Source organism: Chrysemys picta, chromosome 9 (genome assembly GCF_011386835.1).
Source record: "Chrysemys picta bellii isolate R12L10 chromosome 9, ASM1138683v2, whole genome shotgun sequence".
Classification (NCBI taxonomy): Eukaryota; Metazoa; Chordata; order Testudines; family Emydidae; genus Chrysemys; species Chrysemys picta.
Window position 1 is genome coordinate 55,834,347 of NC_088799.1, and position 24,029 is coordinate 55,858,375.

The 24,029-nt window shown below is 43.5% G+C and overlaps 1 protein-coding gene across 7 annotated transcripts in view; it reads right to left on the minus strand.

Moving 5' to 3' along the window:
* The window catches only part of PPP1R7 (protein phosphatase 1 regulatory subunit 7), a 28,391-nt gene extending 4,873 nt beyond the window's left edge, over window positions 1-23,518 (minus strand). For 2 of the 7 annotated variants that reach the window (XM_005301122.4, XM_042857640.2), the window contains exons 1-8: window positions 23,372-23,518; window positions 21,710-21,832; window positions 13,148-13,203; window positions 12,008-12,073; window positions 10,586-10,716; window positions 9,030-9,192; window positions 3,664-3,780; window positions 11-115 (exon numbers count right to left, since the gene is read on the minus strand). In XM_005301122.4, the coding sequence (XP_005301179.1) occupies window positions 11-115; window positions 3,664-3,780; window positions 9,030-9,192; window positions 10,586-10,716; window positions 12,008-12,073; window positions 13,148-13,203; window positions 21,710-21,832; window positions 23,372-23,417 (807 nt within the window). In that variant the 5' untranslated portion in view covers window positions 23,418-23,518. Of the gene's footprint in view, window positions 1-10; window positions 116-3,663; window positions 3,781-9,029; window positions 9,193-10,585; window positions 10,717-12,007; window positions 12,074-13,147; window positions 13,319-21,709; window positions 21,833-21,988; window positions 22,066-23,371 lie in introns of all 7 variants that reach the window. The other 5 variants (XM_065557054.1, XM_005301124.5, XM_065557055.1 and 2 more) reach the window with 5 other exon arrangements.
* Between the last annotated feature and the right edge of the window lie 511 nt (window positions 23,519-24,029).

Below are 24,029 nucleotides of genomic sequence, written 5' to 3' on the forward strand. Positions count from 1 at the left end.
AGACGCTCACATTGTTCTCCAGTCCCTCGATGACTTCTATGCCATTGTGACTAAGGTACAGCTCACGCAGATTCACCAGGTTCTGCAGACCCTCGATCTTGGTCAGCCGGTTGCTCTGAAATTGTACAGGAGGCAGTGAAAGTCCAGCCCAAAGGAATGAACCCAGAGTGAACTCTTACACAAGAAAGAATTTCAAGAACATTTCTACAGAGCACAGATCATTTAGACAGAAATAAAGTGCATGGAAAGGAAGGACTTTGCATGTTACAGAGGAAGGAACTGCACAACACTGTACTTGATGGATCTGGGACATTCAGTTACTTTGAAACTTTTGTAACCAACTCACAAGAGTCCCTTCAAACCTGGCAGGATCTCGGATTCTCTCCCTACTTACGACAGCTGCAACCCTGAAGGCCTTTTCTGTTTAGTCTCTTTAGAAGACCAGGCAAGGACTTCAACAGCATTTATTTTATATTGCTCTTTTATGAGCTGGGGAAGAGGATGATGTTGCAATTATAAACAGACTCCCAAATACATCTGTTATGTGCTTACTGTGTCTGTCATACATGCGAAGTTTTTATTGGCAGTGAAACACTGTGTGTGTACTAATGTCTGATTATTATACCGCCTGCTGGAACTTGCCAGGCTACTATACTGGTGTGCAGGGGAAAAGAGATTGTTTCTCTGACCCAGACTGAGGTATCATTAGAGGAGGGTTTGGAACAAACTGATAAATTAAACAGTAATAAGTCACCAGGACCAGATGATAATCACCCAACAGTTCTGAAGGAACTCAAATGTGAAATTGCAGAACTACTAATTGGGATATGTAACTTATCATTTGAATCGGCTTCTGTACCAGATGATTGCAGGATAGCTATTGTGACACCAATTTTTTAAAAAGGTTCCAGACTCAATCCCAGCAATTACAGGCCAGTAAGCCTGTAGCTTCAGTGCCGGACAAACTGGTTGAAACGAAAGTAAACAGAATTATCAGACACATAGATGAACGTGATTTGTTGGGGAAGAGTCAACATGGTTTTTGTAAAGGGAAATCCTGCCTTACCAATCTACTAGAATTCTTTGAGGGGGTCAACAAGCATGTGGACAAGAGGGAAAACCAGTAGATATAGTGTACTTAGATTTTCAGAAAGCCTTTGACAAGGTCCCTCACCAAAAGCTCTTAAACAAAGTAAGCTGTCATGGGATAAGAGGGATGGCCCTCATAGATAACTGGTTAAAAGATAGGAAACAAAAGGTAGGTATAAATGGTCAGTTTTCAGAATGGGGAGAGGTAAATAGTGGTGTCCCCCAGGGGTCTGTATTGGGACCAGAACCGTTCAATATATTCATAAATAAGGCAAAGTTTTTGTCATGGATATTTTTAGTAAAAGTCATGGACAGGTCACAGGATATAAACAAAAATTCACGGAAGCCCGCAACCTGTTCCTGGCTTTCACAAAAAATATCCCTGACAAAAGGGTAAGTGGGTTCAGCACCCACTGCTGCTGGGGGTCCCTGGTGCCGCCCCCCTCCCTGCCGTGGCTGAGCAGCTGTGGGGAGTCCCCTGCCCCCCGCCGTGGCTGGGCAGCTGCAGGGTCCCCCCACCAAGGTGGGGGCTGGGAGCTGCAGGAGTAGGGCTGGCTGGGGGCTGGCCGAAAATGTCACAGAGGTCACCAGAAGTCACATTCTGTGACAAAATCATAGCCTTATTCATAAATTATCTGAAAAAGAGGTAAACAGTGAGGTGGCAAAATTTGCAGATGATACAAAACTACTCAAGATAGTTAAGCCCTAAGCGGACTGTAAAGAGTTGCAAAGGGATGGGTGACTGAGCAACAAAATGGCAGATGAAATTCAATGTTGATAAATGCAAAGTAATGCAAATTGGAAAACAATCTCAATTACATATACAAAATGATGGGGTCTATATTAGCTGTTACCACTCAAGAAAGATCTTGGAGTCATTGTGGATAGTTCTCTGAAAACATCCACTCAATGTGCAGCGGCAGTCAAAAAAGCAAACAGAATGTGGTGAATCATTAGGAAAGGCATAGATCAGGGGTAGGCAACCTATGGCACGCGTGCCGAACGCGGCACGCGAGCTGATTTTCAGTGGCACTCAGTGGCCACCGGTCCAAGGGGGCTCTGCATTTTAATTTAATTTTAAATGAAGCTTCTTAAACATTTTAAAAACCTTATTTATTTTACATACAATAGCTTAGTTATATATTATAGACTTATAGAAAGAGACCTTCTAAAAAGGTTAAAATGTATTACTGGCACGCAAAACCTTAAATCAGAGTGAATAAATGAAGCCTCGGCACATCACTTCTGAAAGGTTGCCGACCCCTGGGATAGATAATAAGACAGAAAATATCATATTGCCTCTATATAAATACAAGGTATGCCCACATCTTGAATACTGCGCGCAGATATGGTTGCCCCATCTCAAAAAAGATATAGTGGAATTGGAAAAGGTACAGAAAAGGACAACAAAAATGATTAGGGGTATGGAACAGCTGCCGTATGAGCAGAGATTAATAAGATTGGGACTTTTCATCTTGGAAGAGAGATGACTAAGGGGGGATATGATTGAAGTCTATAAAATCTTGACTGGTGTGGAGAAAGTAAATAAGGAAGTGTTATTTACTCCTCCTCATAACACAAGAACTAGGGGGCACCAAATGAAATTAATAGGCAGCAGGTTTAAAACAAACAAAAGGAAATAATTCTTCACACAATGCACAGTCAGTCTTGTGAAACTCTTTGACAGAGGATATTGTGAAGGCGAAGACATTAACAAGGTTAAAAAAGAATTAGATAAGTTCATGGAGGATAGGTCCATCAATGGCTAAGAGCCAGGATGGGCAGGGATGGTGTGCCTAGCCTCTGTTTGCCAGGAGCTGGGAAATGGGCGACAGAGGATGAATCACTCGATGATTACCTGTTCTGTTCATTCCCTCTGGGCCACCTGGGCAGTGGCCACTGTGTCAGAAGACAGGATACTGGGCTAGATGGACCATTGGTCTGATCCAGTATGGCCATTTTTATAGTCAAATGTTTTTTAATACTTTTATTAGTGCTGCATGTTAAAAGTGAGACGCTTGGTATCAGGGCAAAAAGGATAAATCCCCTCATTTACCACAGCCTTGGGGAGATTTCTTCTTTTCCACTGCTGCAGCAAGAGGAAAGCATCCTCTGGGGACTGCTGCTGTAGGGTCAACCCCAGTGCTTAATTTGTGCTAGGGCTTGCTAAGGCTGAGCCTATAGGCTTGGCAGTTCGCAACCCTGGCACCTCTGGGATTCCCGTGTCAGTTATGACAGTAAAAAAAATGGCTTGAGCCCTGGCACCTCTTTCATTACACTTACTAGAAGTTAGTAAACGTATTTCTGCCAACGAAGCAGAAGTATTTATTTCTTCCTCCCCTCAACCAATATAGAACTAGACACCCATTTGATGCACTTATAAAGTGCTTGCAGTTCCATTTTCAAAGGGCATGAAACAAAATACCAAGCACAGAGAATGTCAGTCTTTAAAAAAAATTTAGCTGAAGAAACAGTGCAGATCTGCTGATTCAGGCTGAGTCATGCTTTAAATTGGGTTGTGGTTTACATGTTCCCTTGTCAAGGTGGAATGAGGAGCCCAGGGAGGATCAATACCTGTATACTGAGCACTGTCAAGTTTGTCAGTGCATCCAAGTTCTGGAGCTTGGTGATTTTGTTCTTTCCCAGGAATAGGCTGTCCAGGTTAGTCAGTGTGTCAGTATTCTCAATTGCCTGTAAAATGACCAAAGGAGGCAGCATTACTGCTCTGGGCACTACTCCCAGCCTTCGGTGCCCACCAGACTCGTTTAAAGAGAGTGTTCAGATGGTGGGAACACAGCAAGCAAACCTGATCAAATTAAGCATTCTGTCCTTCTGGATCTATGAGTCCTAAAATGACTATTCATATTCAGATTAGAATTTATGCCATACCATCCAGATGTTTTTCCACCTGGAGTTTTGAAAGCAAGCAATCTTAGATGTTAGAGATGTTCCCACAGCGGTTCTCAAACTTCACTGCACCACGACCCCCTTCCGATAACAAAATTACTATATGACCCCCCCCTCCCCAGGGGTGGAGCTTGGGCTTCAGCTTCAGCCCTGGGTCCCAGCAAGTCTAATGCTAGGCTTGGCGACACCATTAAAATGGGATCGCAACCCACTTTGGGGCCCAGACACACCATTTGAGAACTGCTGTGTTAGTGAATCTGACATCCCTAACTAGGGGGAAAAGGAAAGGGGAGAAGATCTATGGAAAGATCCAATTCTTCTGGTGGAGTTTACATTACTCTTTATAATCCCCAAAGAAATTTAATAGTCTGATGAGCAATTCCCTAGAAGGCAGAAGCCATTATCCCACATCACCCAGAACAAATAGTGAGCTGAATCCATTTAGGAAACTCCCTCTTAACATAATAAATAACTTCAGAAGACAAACACATTACAGCCAACCCAATTGCATGAGAATGGAAGTTACTGTGCATGGAAGATACGTTGGACTTGTTTTTAAAAAGGCTTCTGAGGATGGAAGCATTTTCAATATTACAAACACCATGTTCCATTGAGATTAACTATTGCATTCATCCACAACCCCGAATGATTCTGCAACACCTAGTTCACATGAGCTGGGGCCTGCCTTTGGGGGGGGGGGGGGGGGGGGGGCAGGAGCGGCACAAATGCCAGCATGCTTTCATGGAATGAATCCAGGAGTGGGAGCTAGGAACTCCTGAGTCTTAATCCTGACTCTGCCATTGTGATGTGTGGCCTGAGGCAAGTCATTCAGCCTCTGTGTCTCAGTTTCCCTATAATAAAATGAGAATAATGCTTTTTAGTTTCACAGGGATGTTTAGCTCATAATGAGACAGTGTTTTGAAGATGGAAATGCTATACATGTGCCAAATATTACTATTAGGACAACATGTGCCATTCTAGTTTAAGAACCAAACTGCTTGGAGTGAAGGGGGGTGGGGGGAAGAATGAGGAGATTTCCCTCTGGATGATCAAAAGAACTGTATTCTTTGTTTCCAAAAAGAGATGTCTTCAGCCCTCCTCACCAGAGAAAATACCAGAGGGCAGTGTGAAAGGGGGGATCCCAGAGACTCCCATAAAGAAAAGGAAACACAGGCAAGCTTAAAAAAATAGGGAACTTCAGCACATAAATAATTGAAGAAATCTTCTTTTCCTTCTCCCGGAGCCTCAAAGGCATACGATATTGATCAGACAAGCCATATACAACAACTTATAATGGACTCTAAAGTAGCTCAGAAAAATATTCGAACAACAAGAGTGTTGTAATTGAAAACTGCTTTTCGGTGTCTGCCATGTAGCCATCAACAGATGGGGGAGAAACTTGCAGCTAATACCACCTCTGATACAACCAGCTGATACCCCCTCACTGGCAACTCCTGATGTTGTAATGGGGAAGAAAATGCTTAGAGTTCTGGGGATATGTAAGGAGAAGAAAATGGGGGGGGGGGGGGGGAGAAGAGGACGGATCTCTCTCCTTAAAGCAATGAGAGTCAACGAGATGCTTATTTTAGTGAGGCTATTATAGAATAAGTGTAGATGGGAGACATAAGAGGTAGGTCATCAGTTAACATCTGTTTGATAATTGGTCCAGCCTTGTGGGAGGAGGGGGGTTGGGGGAGGGAAAGGCAAGAAAATTTACCAGAACAGGCACAAAATAAATTTACTTGCCCGTGTTTATCATGACACCACCAATCAGAGAATTAGCAGCATTTTACCTACCCATCACAAAGAAGAATTACTTGACATCAAGTGAGAGAATTTTGCAAGGCAACTGACCCTTGGCTGCAAATTCCAGTGCTCTTGCCATTCATTCTAATGCACCCTCTGTCAAGAAGCCAGAAAAGTCCCAAGCATCAAAATATTGATATGACCTTGTTAAAGATTGAAATTTCAAAGGTCCTTTCTTATGTCTTCACCCTACAGATTTATCTCCAGGTATTTGTCCAGCTGTAAAGCACAAGGTACAAGTTACACTGCAGAAGAGAGCTACAGCTATCAAAGGTTTTTATTGCCCGCAAACCCAACAGGGACAGGAGCTATTTCCTTGTGTCTGCCTGGAAGTGCACTCCTGTCATCATTGCGCTGCAGCAGCCAGCCACTTAGGATAGTGCCACTTTGAGAAGTCAGAATACGATCAGTCTACAAGGATAGGTATCATGTTTCTAATTTTTTTTTTCATTAAAATAAGCTTTAGAGGTTACATAATCTGATGTGACCTATCTCCACATACCTTTCAGTCCTTTACCATGGAGGACAATGCACCTAAATTTGTACTTATTTATTTTTAAGCTGTTGGAAGAGATTGTCTGGGTAGACCCTATCAGCAGCAATACAGTATAAGAACATAACTGGATCCTCTCGGTCTTTCTCTACCTTGGAATGATTCAAATTGCCTCACGTACCCATAGATGTGGGATAGAAGCTAGTCCACTGAATTCAGTTTGCTGGATTCCTGCCAGGCCACCTATGGAGATCCTATTGCCCTGTTTATGCAAAGTTCAAGATTCCCAATCATTTAACTGGCTGCAGCCCCAAAACTGCAGTGTTATTCCCCACAGCAGTTTCATTTCACAAGTAATACTTCCCTCTGTTAGGGAGAAATGGATGGGGCTCTCTTTTAGCTGTGAAGCGAAATCTATTGACTCTATAATGCAAGCAAAGTGCTCCTCCCCTTCAGCCTAAAAAAAAAGAAAAAGGCCTACCACAGGGAAGGGGAAGGAATTGCACATGGGGTCCATGAAGAGAAACGTGCTCCCAGGTGGTTATGATAAAAAAAAAAAAAAAGAAAACGTCAAGAACTCTCTCCCCACCTCAGATGCTTTCCTTCTTTTCTTGTTATCGCCCTCAGCACAACAGCTGGTTTACCAAAGAAGCTGAGTTAAAGGGATACCGTCAACTTAGAAATCACCATTCAGACTGACATTTTTCTACCTACTATTATTACAAGCATTCCCCAAGTTTCCTATCTTGAAAGAGATTAAGGAAGCATTTCTCTCTATTTCACATTATTTATCTTGAGCATTTGACAGCATTTTATGTATAGTCAGCTTCAGTATTTCCCATGTTCCCTTTCTTGTGTGGATCTCACACCCAGCAACAGCAAGAGAACACACAATTGGCAGGGGTATGTAGTATCTGAAACCACTCCATCTTCTTGAAGTTGACCATGTCCCTAAGGTCAGGAGAACCACATGGGTGAAAACAAATGATAGAAAGGAAAAGTCAGTTGTAGGATAGGAGATGTACAGGCATTTTAGGCTATAAGTGAAGTAAAATAACTAATTCTTACTATAGGTTAGCAACACCTGCATGAAGCAGCATAAACCAGAAGTGAAAAAACAGATCTAAGCTTAACAGATTTCAGTACTCAAAACATGTATACCTGAACACAGTGCCTTGCTCCAAAAAGATGAAAGGAAACTGAAGACACATTGGACACCTGAGTCCCTCTCCACAACCAACACATGACTTGGGTGGGAGGCTGGCTTCCCCTGCTGTATTCCTGGGAGACAGCTTTGATTCTTGTATCAAAAGTGTTACTGCCTAAGTTATTGGCAAGCTCATGGCACTATTCCAGTATGATTACATTGTTACAAGAACCTGAGTATTTTCAGGACAGAAATCAGCTTTTTTCTTATGATGCCCATGATCTTCTTTTCCTAGGGTGCACTGTCCCTTTATGGAACAAAAAGAACAGGAGTACTTGTGGCACCTTAGAGACTAACCAATTTATTTGAGCATAAGCTTTCGTGGGCTACAGCCCACTTCTTTGGATGCATAGAATGGAACATATATTAAGGATTTTTATATATATATATATTTTACACACACACACACACACACACACACACACACACACACTCACACACACACAAAGGTGGGAGTTGTTTTACCAACTCTGAGGCCAATTAGTAAGAGAAAAAAAAACTTTTGAAGTGATAATCAAGATAGCCCAGTACAGACAGTTTGATAAGAAGTTAGATTCAATGTTTCAATAGATTCAAACTTCTTATCAAACTGTCTGTACTGGGCTATCTTGATTATCACTTCAAACGTTTTTTTTCTCTTACTTAATTGGCCTCTCAGAGTAGGTAAGACAACTCCCACCTTTTCATGCTCTCTGTATGTGTGTGTGTGTATATATATATATCTCCTCAATATATGTTCCATTCTATGCATCCGAATAAGTGAGCTGTAGCCCACGAAAGCTTATGCTCAAATAAACTGGTTAGTCTCTAAGATGCCACAAGTACTCCTGTTCTTTTTGCGGATACAGACTAATACGGCTGCTACTCTGAAACCTGTCATTATGGAACAAAGTGAGTCACTGCAAATAACATTTTCAGAAGTGCACAGCGCATCTAAATCCTAATTTAAAAAGTCATTGACACACTAAGTCAACAGAATGCGGCTCCTAAGTGACATCTGAAAATAGAACTCTGGGTAAAATTTTCAAAAGCAACCAAGAAATAAAATGGACCATTTCAGTTATGCCTAATCAGTTCTAGATAAGAGCTAAAGTAATCACAGAGTAAAAAGTCCCAATCAAAGGAAAGCAGCATGGCTGGATTGTCTCTGATAGTTCAACTAGAACAGAGCTTTCCAGTCTCCAAGATGTATGCAGAACAAGACAGAAGAGAGGAGCAGCTGCTCCCTTTCTAGGCTGGTTTCTGACCTCATCTCTAGAGACGGGACTGGTCAGCATCCAAATGAGTGAGTGTGCAAGGAAGAGGACTTGGAAAAGACTAAGCCATACCCTACCACTCCAGATCTTGCATAGCAGATATTACAGGTACTCCCTTTTTCTCCAAAAATATGTGCATTCCTTCTATCTGCCCCTTCCACATTTCTATGCGACACGACTGGGTTGTCTCAGTTGTATCTAGCCAGCTATTACTGGATCCCCATCTACTTTCACCACATAGAGTAGATGTTAATTTTGCAGTCGTGCCTACCCGGATTCGATTGGATCCCAGCTCTAACATCTGTAATTGCTGTAAGTTGCTCAGGTTCTCAATTTTGCTGATTTTATTGTTGACCAGGAAGAGTTTTTTAAGCTGGGTGAGCCGGTCTAGTCCTTCAATGTGTCGCAGCAAGTTAAAAGAGATGTCCAGGATCCTGCCATAAGCAAAGCAAACAAAGACCTCGTCAATCCAAGGCAAAAGCAAAGGGAGACCATAGAAAGGGTACTTGCATACGTGGGGGGGGAAAGGATCTAAAGCAAATTTCCGATGGAGCTCAAGCATTTTGTTAGCACACTGAGCTATAGGGAGTCAGAAATGGCATTTGTTTACCATACAGGAAATTAAATACATGCTTAAAACAGGGTTTGAAGAAACAAACAAAGAATTGGCACTACTTTTACATCACCATCTGAACCCAACCCAACAGTGGCACTTCGGCCTCCAATTTTAAGAGTGCTATTACAACGTCCCTTTCCCAACCCAGCATGTCCCTATGGAAATTCCCTCTGAAAAGCACCAGATCAAAACCTCCCTTAAGCACTAGACAGTTACTACTAGTGGAGACGTTTGTGTACTCAGTCTAAACTAAGCTGAATTTCAGTATCCCCAACAATTTATCACCTCTTGCAAGGCCTCGTGTCCTCTAGCCAGGAGGACAGTATACAGAATTTAGCTGTTTGGAGGAGGAAGGATGAGTTTGTGGTTAGGACACTGGACTGGGATTCAGTTCCCTGCTATAGACATCCACTGTGACCTTGAGCGAGTCACTGTATAATGGGGATAACAATACTCTCTTTCTGCTACCTTTTGTCTGCCTTGCTTAGTTAGATTGGAAGTTCTTCAGGGCAGGAACTGTGTTTGTACAGTGCCCTACACAAAGGGGCTCTGATCTCACTCATGGCCAGTAGCTGCTTTTATAATGCAAACACTAGTTACAGTGGTCACCACAGAACAGGGGGGAGGGATAGCTCAGTGGTTTGAGCATTGGCCTGCTAAACCCAAGGTTGTGAGTTCAATCCTTGAGGGGGCCACTTAGGGATCTGGGGCAAAATCAGTACTTGGTCCTGCTAGTGAAGACAGGGTGCTGGACTCAATGACCTTTCAAGGTCCCTTCCAGTTCTAGGAGATAAAATATAAATTAATGGAGATATCCTAACAATGGGAGGCTACACTCCTCTTCTCTGGGGTAGAAGTCCATTGCCGCCATGCAGCACTCCAGCCACACTTCTACAGTACATTTAATTTTTGGTTTTAACAACAAATTGTCCCTAATCGCCTCCAGAGTAATTAAACCAGTTTACAGCAAGACCTAAATCCCAATGAAGAACACAAGACATTGTGTATGTAGCACCCATGTGAATCTCCACAAGAAAAGTCTACAAGCAGAGAGTGCCGCTAGTGTAATTAAGGTTTGGGTTTTTTTTTTTTTTAAATGCCTAATGATACATTTTGCTTGACAACCACTTTATAGAAAGCCTGCAGACTGGCAGCCTCATTTACTACATCACCATGCAGTCCTGGTCATTCCCTCCTTGCTGGATACTCACTCAAGGTCTGTCAGGGCCTCTAAGTTCTCAATCTTCCGAATCTGATTGTCGTAGAGATCCAGTTCTCTGAGAGTCTGCAGCTGTTCCAAGTTCTCGATGCACTTAACCAAATTCTGACGCAGACACAGAGTCTGAGTATTGGGGATAAGTTAAAAAAAAGCCACAACAAAGTGAGAAAAACCTCATGAGAAAAAAAAATGCATCTGAAAAAGACAATATGCACCCTTTCTTTGGAGTGACCATCAGACTCCATTTTATAGTTCACCCCCATTACCATGAGAAGAAGGAAATGTCAATCCAGTTTCTTTAAGGACAAGAAAAGCACAGCCATGCCAGGTATAGGGTGAGGAAGGAGCACATGGAACTGATGCTGTGGCTAGCCCATTAACTAAAGGCCCAATTCAAGTCAATAGGAATTTAGTCATGGACTTCAAGGATTGCAGGTTTCAGCCCAAAGGGAGTCATGTTCTAGAAGCAGGGAGGGACCTCGTTCCCATTATCTTGTTGAAAGGATTCTGCTATGCCAGAGACTTGCCAAGTAAGGACAGGCCATTCTAGCTGAAAGAATGGACCATCACACAGGAAGAATCCTTGCAATGCTGAAAAAAGCAATACAGTCAATACATTTTTCTACAGAATTTTGCTTCTCTAGTTTTGTTAATAGCTGTCCTGCTGGAACTAGTTACACTTCAAATTAGGGTTTAGCATCACAGTTTGCTGGTCCAAAGACCAAAGAACTTACTTCCAACTGACTAGTCTCTCAACAAAGGCATATTTTATGTTTCAGCCTATCATAGAGTGTACTATAGTCTCAAAATGCACAACAGTGATTTTCAGAAAGCCCTCAAAAGTTATTGTTATGGCAGATGTCACCAGGTCACACTGTTAAAAGTCTTCCAAGTTGATAGCGTGCAAGCAAATTTTTAGTCTTGGAAGAAATGCTTGTAGTGGTGTTAGGTTTTGGTTGTGCAAGTTTCTGTGTAGAGGCAGTTTTGGGAAGAGAGCGAGTTGTGGCAGCAGCAGGAGAGATTGCTCTCTGCCTCAGTGTCAAATCTTGAAGCAGAGTTTGTGTTGAGCTGAGATTCCTGAAAGAAGGGAGTTGCCTGCACCTCTGTTCCAGGATGGTGTGTAGGTGTAAATAAAGCAAGTTACACTTTGAATAAACCTAGATTCCACGTCACTGATTTCTCCTCCACTGGGAAGCAGACTTACAAGTCCCTGACATCTGCTACTGCTTGGCAGAGAGGCAGGTACATTCTTCATAGCCACACATCTTAAAAGGTTATTGCTCATTAGAATCTCTGCTGGTTCCCAGCTAAAGAAAGACTCATCATACTGGCTGACTTACAGATAAATGACATAAGATTCGCAGCTCCTAGAGTTGCTTGTACCTTGATGCTCACCATTCCTTCTGAGTCTCACCTTCACTTTCTTGAGCACTTCAAATCCCTCGATCTTTCCAATTCGGAAATGATTCAGGTCAACATCCTGAAAGAGAAAAGACTCTGACTCATCCGCTGGCTGTTTAGGGTTGAAGGTTTGTTTCATGATAGTGTCTTCCAAGTCCAGAGTGCAAATGCTGCTTGTGCCTTGCCTTGAAAGGGAGACTGTAGGTTCATAGAATATATAGACCTCAATATGACCCCTTCTTCTTAAAAAGCTTGCAAAACTCTGGTCTTGCAGGCAGCTGTGCACCATTAAGTAGGAGGGGGAGCTTGGGTTTGTTGCCCAAGATGGCATGTCTGCCTACAGCTGAAAAAGTCTGAACTAGAGAATATTTTAGTGATTATAGCAACCTGCATGTGTTTGGTTCATTTAACAGAAGGGAAGTTTTTTGGATGAGTTTTGATCTTATGAAGGTAAAGTGCTAATTCTATTGGCTAAAGCTAGGTACTGCACAGGATTCCCATACATACCTTTCTAGTGTTACCTCAATCCTAACTAGAGCATCCTTTGCTATTCCTGTCCTGGGCCTCTGCTGGCAGAGATTGCCAACTGTGTCTAATTATTTGGTGGTTTTGTGACTTCAGATGTGAATAGGTAAACAGCTAATACATTTACCATCTGTGCTGCCTAGCCCCTGCTCTTCAGTTTTTGCCAGAGAAACATACAAACAAAATGTAAATACAACACTTGCCAAAGTTCAGCAAATTTCTCTGTAAACAGTCTCTCACAATTCATTTATCTGACAGGCTGAGTGGATAACTTCCTATGTGTCCTGACAGAATAAAGTTTTGCAACAGCAAGGAGATCTTTAAAGACAGTCTAACAAATGCTTACAACCTGTTGCTTGATGTTTATACTGTCTCTGCTTTAAAATGACTCCACGCTTGTCCTAATATCCCAAGTTGTTACAAAAAAATCCAAGCTATTGATTTAAAAAGTACATCTTTGCTTCTGATTGTAAAACTCAAATTCAATTTTGGGGAGATCTGGACAGCCAACACTTCCGGAAGAATTATTCCTCTTGTCCAAGATTCAAATACTTTCTCACATAACTAGTCATCCTTTGCCTACCTTTCCTTCTTTAAATAAGTCCAATATGAATGCAACCAGCATTACCTCAGCTTCCGGGTCCAGGTTAATTGTCTCCATATCGACTGGTGTCTCTGCTTCTCCTGCAGCAGAATGAGAACATACAGTATAAACTCACGTTATACATCAACTGATGGAAAGGCTGCAGTGCTTCTCCACTGGGCTGGGAGGTGCGGGAGTGAATGCTCTTTAGGCAATCTAGGAAGGTGAGAAATATACTGCTTTGAGTCTTTGCTGCACTGGACAGAAGCTGCAGCTACATGAATGTCAACACTGTCCATCTAGTTGAGAATGCAAACGTCACTAACAACAGAATTTCATACTTTGATGCATAGTGCAGAAAATAATTATAATTCTCCAGCCTAGCTCTAGTAAAGCTGGTAAATGCACCTGGCTCAACACCCAGGTATGATAGGGGTTTCTGGCTGAAGCAGTGACTAATACCAGGATGCCAGGTTTTAGCAGGACTGTTGATTTTTCAGCTACCCTGACATTTAGCTCATTTACTCCTGCACATTCTCCATCTTCCCTTGTGAACAGTCACAGCTGCTGAAATAACTGCTCTCCTCAGATAACTCAGTACAATGTTCCCAGGGGAAAAACTAGCGCACACAGGTTGTCTGGTAGAAACACATTGACCTGCATGTTCAACTACCTGAAGAATTCCACCCTTATTGGAATACTGAAAGCATATGTTACTGGTTTGCATGCCTTCTTGAATGGTTTTTCCTTTTTGCTTAAATGAGCACACCAATATTTTAGAATGCAGCATTTGTTATGCTGGGTATGTTGTTCTGGGAAATGCTTTTACATCTCTGGAACACAGCCCAGTATTTTCATGTACTTCTAGCACAACATTAGAGGGTATTTAGTGGAGCGATTCATGTTGAATAATTCATGTGTGTCACCCATTTGGTGAAGAGGGTGGGCTGGGTGTATCAATTTCAGTATAAGATTTCAAAAGACAGATATACAACATACGAACAGGTTACATTTCAAACCTATGGTCCCCTTATGCTGAAGGAAACCTACAGGAATTAACTACTGCTGAGCACACAGACTTTGGATTAATCCTTGTATCACTTTATGGGATCTCACTCCATTAGCCCCTTCAGTAATACCTGATCCTATTTGTATTTTGGTTCAATCAAGCATCCATTCAAATTACTAATATCCAACTACACTGGACAAGGGCATTTCTTAGATGTACCTGACACACACTCCAGCACTGAAGGGATTCATGGTACAGAATTAAAACTCAATAGAGTCTAGCAGACAGATTTGTTAATATTCTCAAATTCTGTAATATACGTTGCCTGCTTTACTTCTACTATTGCCCCTATTTCATCAATTCAGAATGGGAGGACTGATTGACTAAGGGGAATTGATGCGTGATATGGAGCCTTTGACCTCTATCTTTCTAATTTGAATACAGCATAAATTAGCAGTGACCACAACTTGTAGCCATCTGATGTGAAACAAGCTTGTGGTTTGGGAACCGTTCTAAGTAGCATCACAAAAAACTCGGCCACAACTGACACCAATCAGTATGCTGGTTGGCAGCCTCAGCAGATGCCAAAGGATGAATTATCCTGTGATCCTTCCAGGCAATCCCTTCTTGTTTGGGTTGAAACACCTTAGTAGAAGCATGCTCTGCCACTGCCAAAGCTGTACACATTCTATGGATGACTAGAGTAAAAAAGGCTGCCAAACTGCCAACAGCCTCAGCCCAAACAAATTACACTGCAACGAACAGCCCAACTGAATTTACAGCCAGCCAACTACAGAACTGCAGGGCAAGACTAACAACAATTATTTGAGATCTCACTTGAAACTAACACATTCTCCTTGTATTAAGAAGTATAAAGAGCCTGTTGCAGGGCATAAGGTACAGGAGGCCATTCCACTGTATCTCCACAATTCTCCAATGACAACATTGCCAAAACTATACAGCTGGTAGATCATTGTGATTAACAAACACTAGTATTATTCAAAACCTTACTGTACTTTGTTCCATGACAAGCTCCCTCAGGATCACCTCGGTACTGACCATTCACATGTACTGTCTTTGGTGGCAATGAGTTAATACAATATTACTTTAACTGGCGAGCCCTGATTGCTCGACATAAGTGCACTAAACAGACATTAATAAAAAAAAACCAAAAAACCCTGTACTGTCACCATTTGACATGGGGTAAAATAAGCCACAGACAGGTTAGATGGTTTATCCAAGGTCACACGCAAATTCTGTATCAGAGCCAGGAACGGAAACCACATCTGACTCCCAGTCTTGTGCTTAAATCAATAAGGTAATGGAACCTCTTAATGACAAAGTCTGCCCTTCCCAGAACACTCTACATAATTGTATATGCTATGCTAACACCATGAGTATAAATAAAGATTTCATTGGGAAGAACATGGCTGCCCACCTGATTTCGCTACTCATACATAATTCATGTTATCCCAAACAAGTGCCAATAAATCTTGTCATCACACTAGCATTTATTTTATGGCAGGGGTTCTCAACCTTTTTCTCGTTGAGACCCCTCTCAACATGCTAATAAAACATCGGGGGGGGGGGGAGAAGAGAAGTGTGGGCCTCTGAGCCAGGGTGTGTGGGGGAACCCTTGGGCATAGGCATAGTTTTACTTCTATTTTGGGGGGGGGGGCGCAAGAGATGGTGGGGCTCAATGCAGGTTTGCAAAGTGGGGTCCAGGGAGGGAGCACTACCTCCACCCCAACTCACTCAGGAGGCCACTCAGCCTGTCTGGGCTATGGGGGGATGCAATCAAAAAAATATAACTCAAAGGGGGGGGATTCAATTCAAAGAGTTTGAAAATCGCTCAGGATGCAGGGAGGGGGTAGCTGCGGCTGTGTGCAGGCAGGGAAGTAGCTTAGGGTGCAGGCAGGAGGTAGCTAGGGCTGTGTACAGGTGGGGCGGGCTCCCAGTGCTGCTCCTGGCTTGGGGGGCTTGAAGGCGGGGGTGCTGGCATCAGCCCTGTGCCCAGCTTGGGGGGGGGGGGGGAAGAAGAAGGGAACACTGGCTTCAGCCCCGCGCCACTCCCGGCTTGGGGGTGACGCTGGCTTCACCCCCGCGCCACTCCCGGCTTGAGGGGAGCTGTGGGGGGGTGCCAGCTTCAGCCCTTCGACGCTTCCGGCTTTGGGGGAGGGGGGGCGCTGGCTTCAGCTCTGTGACGTTCCCGGGTTGGGGGGAGTGTAGGAGGGTGCTGGCTTCAGCCCTACGATGCTCCCAGCTTGGGGGGAGTGTAGGGGGGCACTAGCTTCAGCCCCGCAACGCTCCCGGCTTGGGGAGGTGGGGGGGGGAAAGGGGACGCCAGCTTCAGCCCCGCGACACTCCAGGTTTCAGCACTGGGGCTTGGGGCACTGGGTTTCAGCCGTGGGGCTCTGCGGCCCCCCTGAAAGGGCTCACGGACCACTAGGGGGTCACAGACCCCCGGTTGAGAACTGCTGGTTTATGGCACGTTAGAGACAATCTTTAGAATTCCTAAATCTTACTTAGATTTGGGATTAACACGTCATATTAAACACAATGTTTAATATGTTAAACATATTCCTGTATGTTCTGTATCTATCTGCTTGCAAAGCTGGGTTGCCTTAGTTACTTTAAGTCATGCTATTTAAAGCAATCCAGCTTTAGAGTCAGAGCAAGAATTATCAATACATAAATAAGCCAGCTCAAATGTTTCAAGAGTAGCTTTTTAAAGGAGACAGCAAGAAACCTTCTCATTCCCTCCTCCTTCTACTCCCCTCGCCCACACACATTCATCCCAGTTGTAGTTACAGCAAAGAAGCTGTACACGACCTACTTTTCCATGGGTTTAGAGAGACCGAGTGGGCTGGAAGAACCACTGTACCACTGGAGAAGTTGGGGGACTTTTCCCTTTTCTATTTGTGGCAGCTAAAATTATAAATAGACAGATTGTGGATTTATTTATTTATTTATTGGACACTCTTCTAACAGTGTCTAACAGTATTTTTTAAATAGTCCAGGCAGACAGCACATGAGAAGTCCTAAGATGCCAAATAAATATAAATAGTGATGATGACAACTATGAAATACACATGTGTGAATATATATCAAGTATAACAACCTACAGATATGCAATTTAAAACCAAATATACAAAAGTCAGGAAATGTAAAATAATTAAGATTTACATGGCAATGCTGACTCTCCTCCCCCCTCCTCCCCCATTCTATATACTACATATTAAGATGGATTACACATTTAATAGTCTCATCAGACAGATCTATATATGTGCAACACAGGTGACATAACATTGTTATAGGAACCTTAAAATGTATTTCGACTCTGCAAAGTAAGTAATAAAAACAGTACTAACAGATCTACTTCCTATTGGTAGTCTGTCTGTAATCTTCTTATTTCTCTAACAAAAATAAGTTTTTATTGCTCTTTACTCCTGTTAGCACTTTATATCCAATACTGGTTCCTGCATTATCACCAGAACTATTATGTTCTGATTGCAGAATCTTTTGATATCTGTGGTGGAACTGGAGCCAGAAAGAACCCTGCTTGATTTTCAGAATCAAAACACTAGATAGAAAAACAACAGGTTTTTACTTGTAAACTGAGTAAAAGTGATATAGCATCACTAACAAGCATCAAACACATAGCAATGACTGTAAAAATACCAGTATAGGGTTAAGAGTAGAACTGCACTTTAACTCGTGTATTAAAATATGTTAATATTGGTTTAACACAATTTATATATATATATATATATATATATATATATATATATATATATATAAAAAACTGTTTTCTGAGGAAAAAATGAAAAAACCTCCAACACAACTGAGTTTTTGTGCAACTTCACTGATTGCAAGGTACAAAACTCTACAGAGTCCATATGTAGTTTTTTTCTATAAGACTGAGTTCCAAATTACAAAAACTACTGGTTTATGTAAGTCCATAATACCACAGACACTTGGTAACAAGCATAACAGCACTTTTCTTTAACTTCAAATGCATGAAAAAATATTAGATTACTGTAACTATGTTATTTCAAAACACATATGCTATTCCTTAGAGAACTGATTGCATGTGAAATTTGAAATCTCAGCTGTTTGAGCTATCCATGTTTAAGTTTACCTTTCAGTTGTGTAATTCAAACTGGTTGGCTGGATTTAACTATAAACATTTCAGCCAAGGCAGAGAATAGGTATTTTTATTTTTTAACTGATAGCTTTGGGCGGAAAGATTAAATCTAGATGGAAACATTAAATAAGCTCCCAATTTATACTGTCCAGCCAATCTAAACTTTGTCTCCATTGCTCTGCAATGGAAATATGCTGTTTGATATATACTGTTTATTAACTGTGTAATAAAGATGTCCAAAGAAACAAACACATAAAATCTAGTCCCAGGGTACAATTAAGCTATGTCAGTTCTATATACAATCATAATGTACTGTGTTGGTAGAGAAGAATTTTATGAAAGATTGATCTGTTTGGCATTATCAAATATGTTGATTATAAAAGTAGGGCTTCTGATTTATGGTTTTAACCAATAAATACTGATAAACCACTCCCGATACTACAAAAAAAAAATCAGTGTTTATCCAATTAAAACCAGAAATACACTGGAAATGGTTACTTATATCTATAGATTTGTCTACATGTGGACTATAGGGGTATGATTTTTAACAAGCACTCAAGTGTTGCAAGTATTACAGCAGGGATAGTCAATTATTTTTTATCAAGATCCAAATTTCTTGGTCAAGGTCCAGACGGCCACCTAGCTACTCTCCCCTAACCCTCTGATTGCCCCCACCCAATCTCGATTGCTTGCCAGCTCCCTGCCTGCTCTGCCAGGAGAATAAGGTGACCTTATTTCCCTAAACTGAAAACAGGAAGCAAGGGACTGGCCTGAGCCACCTGGCATTGCCACTCCCACGTTCCTCTGTGCCCCGAACTGAGCCAAGTAGCAGAGATGGGGCAGAGGGTAAGAGGAATGGTTATGGACTGGGATCTGGGCAGCAAAGCAGTGTGTGACTATGCGTGAGTACTTTTGAGCTTGGAGCCAGGAGGTGAAGCTGTTGGACTATAATCTCACTAGTGGTGCAATGCCTTTTTGGGGCTGGGATAGCAGAGGGCCAGGAAGGAGGCTCCGGATAGTGGGAGTAGGGTGACCAGATGTCCCAATTTTATAGGGACAGTCCTGATATTCGGGGCTTTTACTTATATAGGTACTTATTACCTGCCACCCACTGTCCTGATTTTTCACACTTTCTATCTGGTCACCCTAAGTGGGAGGACCCAAGGAGACTCCAGATAGCAGCCCTGGTGAGATGGGGGGAAGCCGGGATGTGGTGGAAGCAGGTGACTGGAGGCGGATTGGGGAGGGAAAGAGACCGGTTGGGTGGGGGACTCGGAGCAGGGGAGGAGCTGGAGAGGGCTCCGGGGACTGGGGAGGACATAAGGCCATGGTGGAGGCTCCAGAGACCACTCAGGGTCAGGGGGCAAAAGGCCAGGGTGGGGACTCCAGGAACTGTTTGGGAGCAGGGGGCACGAGACGGGGGCTTCCGGGGACTATTTGGAGCACAAGTAGGGCTCCGCTTGGCTCTAGCTCAGCTTCAGCTTGCACACAGAGGCAACATGTAGCTGTGGCTAGTGGAGGGGGCACAAATGAAAGGTTCTGGGGGTCACATACCGCCCCCCCCCCATTTCTCAAGACACCCAAAAGCAAGGAGGCAGTACTTCCCTGGCAGCACGACTCTCCATGTGTGTCCATGCAGTGCGGGGGGGCTGGGGGGGAAGAGGTGCATGGCGGCTAGCTAAGCTCCTCCCCCCTAGGTCCACCCATGGGGCTGCATTGCCTCTCACCTGCAGATGGTCTGCAAAGCAGGCAGCAGCGCTGAAACCAGCAGCAGGCAAGGAGAAACAGCTCCATGTGGGCGGGAAGGGAGGAGTTCAGCCAGCTCCCCTGCTCCCTACCTGCACTGCACCAACACAGGGAGAGTGCAGCTGCCAGGGGCAGTGTTCTCTCCTCGCTTCTGGGCATACCCTCCAGGGGCATCCGGAACAATCTGGGGGGGGGGTACATGACCCCGCCAGCCCCACCATGCGTTGCCTCTGCCCCGATGGTCCACTGTAAAGCATCTGGCCGCCTGGGTTTGGACTGCAGTCCGTCTATTGCCTACCCCTGCATTACAGTATGTCCTACTGTAATTAATAATGTATAATATATGTAACAGTACAGATATACAAAGAAAAAGCTCCCAAACCCTCCAATTTTTGGACATACATAAAACTCAAAGATCGCTAAAAAAACCCTGCAAATAATTAATAAACCCCTAAAAACAAAAGCCCTAATTAATAAGGTGCTGAAGATTTATGTAAATTGTACAGCAGTTCCCATATGTACTTTTTACAGCAAGTAATGCAGAGTTATAGTATATTGGAATCGATCCTTGAATGGGTCATGGGATTTTAAACTTTCCTAGTATCAAAGGGGTAGCCGTGTTAGTCTGGATCTGTAAAAGCAGCAGAGTCCTGTGGCACCTTATAGACTAACAAACATATAGGAGCATGAGCTTTCATGGGTGAATACCCACTTCTTCGGATGCATGTAGAGGTATTCACCCACAAAAGCTCATGCTCCTATATGTTTGTTAGTCTATTAGGTGCCACAGGACTCTGCTGCTTTTACAGATCCAGACTAACACGGCTACTCCTTTGATACTTGACACCATGCAAGGCACTGCATTTAGCCGTATGGAGTACATTTTCCTAGTAATTTGCTATTTTGATCTGAGTATACCTTTGCAAATTTTAAGGGGTAATATTAAGATTGGGTGGTCTCTATAACTAGTGATGTGTTAGTCAGAGAGGAAGGATTATATGGCAATGGAAAACTGGCTGGAACCCCTTTTTAGAAAAGCATGTGTAGAATTTCTACCAAAAAAAGTGTAACTGTGTTTCTGAATATTATCTGGACCTCACTGAAACACTTCAGACTCTAACTCTTTCTTGACAAAGTTTTTATTGGAGAATTTCCCTCCTTTTTTAAAAAAAAATTAAGTCCCAAAAGTTTAAATGATGTTGGCATATGAGATCTGCATAAAGGGATCTGCTTTGACAGATCTTAAATGGACTGCTAAAGAAGACCTACTCTCCTGCAGGCCCATCGGGACAACTAAAGCCACTAAGCACTATTACATAATAATATAATGGTGCTAGTTTTGAGCTAAGAGGATTAAAGAGAGGAGCAAAAATAGGACTTTAAAATGAACAATGCCTACAACCTCTCCACAGTAAAAAGTAATAATGAAGTACATCAGAAAAATCCTATTCTCTTTGATACTATAAACTCTTTGAAGATTTCTTTTAAAGTCAAATATGTTTGCAGATAAATAAAAACAAAGATACTACAAAGGACCAGAATTAAAGTGAATCTCAAAATATAGATCCATAGGGCAGATGTAATTAATTAACTAAAATATAATACATAATCAGAGTAACTGCAAAATTGGGAATGGTACAAACATTTTATTACACATGGCATTAAAAGTCCATCCTTAAAATGACGATTAGTCTCGATTAGGTACCTGTTAAGTTCTCCCCATTCTGCTCATCTCTCAGGCTCTGCTGACTGAGGTCTGTTACTATGCAACCTGCTTGCTTCTTCCCTTCATCATCTCCTGACTCTTCTGACTCTACCCGCCTGTCAACTGAGCAAGATACATAACAGCAGGGTTAGGCTACTTTCAGAAAACCGCAGCAGTAAGCAGGTACAATAACCAAGAGTCATGTAATCCACTATGAGGTTAGTAGAGAGCCTAAATTTACTAAATTAAAGGTTTAGTCTTAAATAAAAGTCCTCTTACCCCTTGTTTTTACTTTGATTTTTGAAGCACTTTTTCCTCCCTTCACATCTTCCTAAACCAACAATCTGGGAAGAAGACTGGAGGAAAAAGGAAATTTCTTAGATCAATGGAGTGCAAATCCAAAGATTAAGGTGATGGAATTAGAACTGTGACATTTAAAGATCATTTACAATGCTGATATTTTACAGACCAATATCACTGATGCCAGGTACTATAGTGGTAAAGGTTTCAAAAATGCCTGCAGACCAACCATTCCCTGTTGCAACCGACAAGGCCACCTCATCGCCCCAGCAACAACTCATGAGATCAGTTCATAATTTCATTACATGCCTTCTTCAATTCAGTGTAGAGCAAAGGCCTCTTGAGCACTGAGATTCATCTTGCTCAAAGGTTTGGACAGAACTTTATGTGACTGTGAATGACCTTAAATATGACATTATCCCATGCAGGGGGGAGGGGAGTATGGGAAAGAGGATTCAGTCATGATTACAAATAAGCTGTATTTCTATAGCACCTTTCATTTGATTATCAAAAGATACTGTACAGTGATTAATTAGCCTCACAACACTCCCCATTTTACTAATAGCTTAGGTGATTCACAAAAAGGTCAAGCAACTTCACCAAGAACACCCAGATCCAGAGGTGGAACAGGACCCAGTTCCCTTGCAAATCCCATATTTTAACCACTACACTATGCTCATCTCCAGTCCGCAAGAGCAGGATCCCAAAATCCTTAACAAGTTTAGCCCTAACTACTCCCAGTAGGAAACTAACACAAAGTACTTCTTCAAACCCCATCCCTCAAATCTGCTTCGGAATCGCTCTCCCCTTCGGCACCCCAGCCGTTCCCCTCTTGCCAGTCCAAAGCTTGGCCTGGCCCCACCTGTCCCCCGTTGCCAGCACCCCGGCAACAAGCCCTCCGCTCTCCGGGCACCATCACCCCCGGCAGACCCTGCCCCTCCAGCCAGCCGTCCCCGCAGGCCCAACCCTGCTACCCCCCTCCCTGCCCAGCCCGGGTCACTCCGCTTCGGGCCACGGGACTCAAGCCCAGCCCGACCACACCCGGCAGGGAAACTGGCCTGATGTCCCGAGCATCGCCCCAGACCCCGGTTCCCCCCGCCATTCCCAGCCTGGGCTATCACCTCAGGCACGGTCACGCCGCTGCACAGGGCCGGCCCGAGATCCCCGCCATCAGCTGCCTCCTTCCCGCCCGGCCCCGCTCGCCCCATGGGCTACCCCATCGGCCCCCAGCACTCGCCCTCCTTCGCCGACTGCCCCGGGGGCCCAGCCCCGTTTCGCCCCCGGCTGCTGCGAGCAAGCGAACGGGCGAGACCTGGGAGGGGAGTAGGGGCTCGGCACCCCCAGACACGGCCGGGCTCTCACCCTCCATCATCTCCTGCAGCGGCCCTTCTCCTTTCTCCGCCGCCATGTCGCTTTTCCTGCCCCCCACCCACTCCCCGTCGCAGCAACGGACACAACCAATCAGCGGTCTGAGTGGGGCAAGGATTTCCGCCAATCAGCTCAGCTGCTGTTTTGCAGAGGCCTCGTAGGACCCCAGACGCATGCGTGTAGTATCCGCAGCCTCATGGGAGATGTAGTTCTCCGCTGGCTAGATTCGGGAGGCCCTGACAAACGAGCTGAGAGGTGGGGACGGTGCCCACCCACGCTGCTTCGTTGTCGGCAGCAGCAGCCTCAGCGCTAGCACTGCTGCAGGGTTCCGGCGGCTGCTTCTTCTGCCATTTGGCATATTAAAAAGAGATCAAAAGAATTTGACAAGAAAAATGTTGAGGCTAAATGGTGCATCAATTTACATCTTGTGCAACTCTCTACTTTTCACGTTGATCAGTGGTGCTTTGCCTCAGGTCAAATGGTTTGCTTTTCTCTTTTTCTTTGACCTAGTGGGCTAATGGATCTCTATTTCTGATTTTAATGTTTTGTTTTATTTTACTCTATGGTGCATATCTGATGGTTGTTAGGCAACAAGTAAATGTATTTAAATCTTGATGCTGCTTTACTACACATCTATAAGCAGGGCCGGCTC